The 5,388-nt window shown below is 42.7% G+C and overlaps 1 protein-coding gene and 1 pseudogene across 1 annotated transcript in view; both read left to right on the plus strand.

The window, feature by feature from the left end:
• Positions 1–3,901, plus strand: part of Slc22a1 (solute carrier family 22 member 1) — a 28,733-nt gene extending 24,832 nt beyond the window's left edge. The window contains exons 10-11 of the mRNA XM_021221624.2: positions 896–998; positions 3,687–3,901. Coding sequence (XP_021077283.1) covers positions 896–998; positions 3,687–3,753 — 170 coding nt within the window. The 3' untranslated portion in view covers positions 3,754–3,901. The remainder of the gene's footprint in view (positions 1–895; positions 999–3,686) is intronic.
• A 1,322-nt stretch (positions 3,902–5,223) lies between these two features.
• LOC115062840 lies at positions 5,224–5,388 on the plus strand (annotated as a pseudogene).

A 5,388-nucleotide genomic window follows, 5' to 3' on the forward strand; every position in this document is an offset into this window, starting at 1 on the left:
GGAGGGAGGGAGGGAGGGAGGGAGGAAGGGGAGAGGGAAGGAAGAGATAAGGAGAGAGCAGTAAGACAGGTTTATCCATGCACAGGTTGGTCTTATTCTCTAGCCCTGCCTGCATCCCTGTCTCTATAATTATGCACCTATGTATCTGTCATCTCTGTATCTATACATGTATCATCTATGTAGGTTTTTCTTTCATATTTTATGTATGTATTTACCATCTGTTTGTATATCTATCTCATTATCTACTATCTACCATCTGACTTTGTATATCCATCTATCTATCTATCTATCTATCTATCTATCTATCTATCTATCTATCTATCAATGTATCTATCTATCATCTATGTATCTATGTTTCTATCTATGTGTCTATGTGTCTATATTTCTAAGTATGTATCTATATATCTATGTTTCTATGTATTATCTATGTATCTATGTATGTATGAATCTATCTATGTATCTATCGTGTATGTATGTATATATGTATGTATGTATGTATGATGTATGTAATCATCTATCACCTAGTTATCTACTAGTGCATACATCCTTCTATTTATCTACCATCTATTTATTTGTCATCTATCGCCATCTGTCTATCTATAATGACTACTTAAAACTGATGTTTACATTTTTCATGAGACACTCAGCTTCAAATGCCCTCTAATACTCAGATACCAGCTACTCTGGAGTCCTGTGCTTCTGTAGTGGTGAATACTGCCTCGTCTTACTCTTGCATTTCTCTAATTGTTCGATTGCCTCCAGTTCTTTCCTAAATGTTTCTGATAACTTTCAAAGACAAGCAGCATCTTTTCCCTGCCCTCTGGCCCACTGCACCCATTTCTTTAAGGGACACAGCCCGTTCTAACTCGCTTCCTTGGACTTTGTTTCATTTTAGGAGTTTTAGGCCTGCTTGCTGGGGCCATGACTCTTCTTCTTCCAGAGACCAAGGGCGTGGCTCTGCCTGAGACCATTGAAGAAGCAGAGAACCTGGGAAGGAGGTGAGAACAGTGGTGCCGGGAAGGGAGGGTGTGGCCGTATCCTCTATAAAGGGTCACAGCATTGCAGCACATTTTCACTTATCCCACCTAAATGGTTGGGAGAGCTTCTCAGATGTCCGTGAGCTTAGACTGACTTTCAGAGATGCTGGGGATGGGATTGGAGCTCAACCACTGAATGCAAGGAAAGCAGAGAACCAGAACCCACAGTGTACAGTCTTAGTGTACAGTTATCACATACTGCCTCAGGGACACTGCATTAGTGACAGTGGACAGTTGTCCCTCCCTGTATCAGGGACAGTGGACAGTTGTCCCATGTTACATCAGGGACAGTAGACAGTTGTTCCACCCTGTATCAGGGACAGTGGACAGTTAGAAACTTATGACACAGAAGAATAACAAAGGAATCTTGGGAAAAGGAAGATTCTTTTTATTGATATTATTATTTTAGAGATAGTCTCTGTATGTCACCCTGGCTGGCCTCAAATTCATAGATGCCCGTCCCCCCCCCCCCCCCGCCGCTGCCTCTCGAGTGCTGGAATTAAAGGTGTGCAGCCATGCCCAGTGACCCTTCACTTAGAAAGTGAGCCCAGGAATTAGTCTAAGTTCTGTCAGTGGTGCCCCCAGAGCAGGCACCCCTTGAACCTCACCCTGAGACATTCTGGGGCTCTGAGCACCAGTTTAATCACGTGCATGGTTCCCGTTTGGTGATGAACTCCTTCTTTTGGTTGTAAGTGACAGGATTGTGTAGTTAATGTTCTGTCATCTGATTTATTAGTAGCACATGCTCTCATCCTTTAAAGCCTTTGTGGAACACTACAGTCCATCCACTCCTGCCTGTAGGGGTTGGCCAGGGGGAGGCTGCACAACTTTTGCTCTGAACCCTAATGTAGGCAGCCTTTGTTCTATCATTAACTTAAAGGCCATACCAAAAGCAGGATGAGAGCTGTCCGTGAGAAGCCCCGTCTTTCTCTATTGCTGGCTCTCCGGCTCTCTCCATTTTCAGACACTCCTGCATTTTTTCTTTTTTCAAACAAAACGCCCCCCCTTTTATTTGTTGACAGCTTTATACATGTAAATAACATATCTTGATTCTATCCACTTGCAACTGTCCCCCAACACTTCCCCCGGGTACTCTGTCCCCCAACACCTCCCCTGGGTATTCTCAATGTATTCCCTTCCCCTCTCCTCTTCATGTCTTATTCAGTCTTTTTGTTTGTTTTTGGTTTTGGTATTCACATCTTTTTGAGAATTTTTTCCCCTTAGGGCAAGAGGACTAGGCAATGTATTTCCCCCACTCCTTCTAAGGTCCCAACGACAAACTAAAGTTTGATTTGATCAAAATTACTCCCAGGAAACCAATAAATCTATTGGAATTACTTGCAGATCCTGGGTCAGGGGTTATAAGTAATATCATGGATGACCAAAAGCAGCGGCACTGGAAAGTCATCCCCTCACATGGATGGAGGATGCTCTTCTAGGCTTCCTCACTTTATATACACTAGCATCTCCCTGAGACCCTAAGGTTGTACGAATTGAGGGCAGAGCTGCGTACACCTGACTGGGAAGAGGGACTGCATATTTCGTACAGTCTAGTGACCCTCCCCCACCCTCCTCTAAGGAGGGAATGTCGACAGCCGTGATCTTTTGACGATACAGCTGTCTGAGGAAGAAGGTGGTTGTTCTGCTTGGGGCATAGTACTGTCCCACACCCACTAAATCCAACCAGCACTGCCTGTTGGAATCTTGACTGAGCTTATTGGCTTGATCTTATATAGGTCTCATGTAAGTAACCATAGTTACAGTGAGCTCATGGGTGTGATGGCCGGGTCCTGTCCAGGAGACAATGTAACATAGCACCCGTCCCCACCCTCTGGCTTTTTCTTCTCTCTGCCCCATCTTATGCAGTATTCCTCATCTCTCGACTTTGCAAATTTCATTATCAAGATTGTTAAGTTGAGCACGATGGTTTTGTTCCTGCCTTTCCAATATTTGGGACACTGAGGCAACCTAATCTATATAGTGACTTTGAGACCAGCATTTCCAGTGAGTGACAGGCCAACAAGGGATATATATAAAGGGATATATATAAAGGGATATATATAAAGGGATATATATAAAGGGATATATATAAAGGGATATATATATAAAGGGATATATATAAAGGGATATATATATATAAAGGGATATATATAAAGGGATATATATATAAAGGGATATATATAAAGGGATATATATATAAAGGGATATATATAAAGGGATATATATATAAAGGGATATATATATATATATATATATATATATATATATATATATAGGGATATATATATATATATAAAGGGATATATGTAAAGGAATATATATACATATTGTAATATATATTGTAATATATATTGTAATATATATGTATATATATATATAGTTTGTTTGTTTGTTTGTTTGTTTGTTTGTTTGTTTTTTGAGACAGGGTTTCTCTGTGTAGCCCTGGCTGTCTTGGAACTCACTTTGTAGACCAGGCTGGCCTCAAACTCAGAAATCCGCCTGCCTCTGCCTCCCAAGTGCTGGGATTAAAGGCGTGCACCACTGCCACCCAGCCTGGCAAGGGCTGTATTACAAGACCCCGTCTCAAGAATCAGACAAGCAAGGTGTTGATTGTTCATTAATTTAAATTTCTATTTATGGTTGCTACAGGAAATCGAAGGCCAAAGAAAACACGATTTACCTTCAGGTTCAAACAGGCAAATCCCCAGGTACCTGACAGGGACACTGTGTCAGGAGCTGAGTGGCAGAGAGGAAGGAGGACTCGCCATTTGGAAGATTCCTAGAAGCCTTTGCCTTCCCAACCACTTCTATCTATTCACCAGGTTCCAAATGAATTACCAACCTTAAAGACTTTTCTGAAAGTCCATTGTCTTGTTTCTTTTTACTCCTCAGATGTCCCCATTGTCTGTGATTTGTCTGTCTGTCGCTGGCATTCTTGGTGTGGATGTTCTCACGCCTTATAGCAATGGTTCTCAACCTGTGGATCTTGCCCCGCCCCAAGACTGCCAGAAAACCCAGATATTACATTACAGTTCAGAGCTGGTCCAAAATTACAGTTATGAAGTAGCAATGGAAATAATTTTATGTTGGGAGGGTCTCCACAACACAAGGAACTGTATTAAAGGGTCACAGCATTAGGAAGGTTGAGAACCACTGCACTGAGTACTACATTCATCTCTGAAGGAAAGCACCTCTGTGCGTGTGCGTATTTACATTGTCAAAAGCATTTCGGTGCATATGATGGGGACAAACATGACCCATGTTCTCAGACCAGAATCACTATGACTCTTTTAGAAAGACGTCTCTCCCACCTTGGTTTTGGGACTATGTTATTCTGTGTTATTTCAAGTTTTGTTTTTTTAATTGGTGAGTCCAGAAGGTGAACTTCCACATCTACTGTACAATATTACAGTGAAAAGTGGTTCATTGTGGCTGGGAGTGTGGGCACCACATGAGCTAACCGGACTGGGGTGAAGAGGCTCAATAGGCTTTGGAGCTGGAGAGCAAGAACATGGTGGATAATCTACCAGTGACATCGGGTAGAGACCAAGGGCAGGAGGTTGGTGAGCTATCTGGAAGGAAAAGAGATTAGGAGTTAGGACAAAATCCAGGATGAGGAGAAAGAACAAGTAATCCTTGGATATGAAGAATTGGGAGATTGCTGGCAAAAAAGGCAGCCATGGGCCCTAGGGGAGCCGTTCCTCACCGGCTGCTCGCAGGAGGAAACTGTTTCCAGTCCTCCAACGTAACAGATCTGATAAGAGAGATCCCTGAATGGAGGAGGAGCTTCAGTTCTCTTCACTTGTCAGGTACCTGAAGCCTGTCACCCGAAGGGCCGTGCCGTGCTTCCATCTTGGCGTGCGTGGGAGAGCTGAGGAGTGAGGAGGGTATTTATTATCATTATATACAAAGAAGGAAATTTCTACCTCATTCCCAAGAGGGAAAAGTACTGGAAGACGCATGCTAGCTTCCCGTGGCCACGGCGTGTCCTTGCATGCACGTGCTCATTCATGTTCTCTTGTGTGTACTGCATCCGCAACAGTCTGGAAGCTTATTTTTGCTTTCTCGCTGGGCGCCTGGCCATCAGTGTCTCCTGATGGTGACTTCCCAGCACCCCTGGACTGTTGAGTTGTTCAGGATTGTCCTCTATCATGACTGGCCACCTAAAAAAAAAAAATGTGTATTTATCGCTTCTTGGCCTTTTGGCTAAGATCAAGTGTAAAAATGTGTATTTATTTATTTTGAGGTAGAGTCTTACATAGATCAAGCTGGCCCTGAACTTGCTACAACATGTCTGTTTACTTATTTGCTTCTTTGTTTATTTTGAGAAGGAGTCTTAAGTAGCCCTGAA

This window comes from Mus pahari, chromosome 21, assembly GCF_900095145.1.
Source record: "Mus pahari chromosome 21, PAHARI_EIJ_v1.1, whole genome shotgun sequence".
Lineage (NCBI taxonomy): Eukaryota > Metazoa > Chordata > Mammalia > Rodentia > Muridae > Mus > Mus pahari.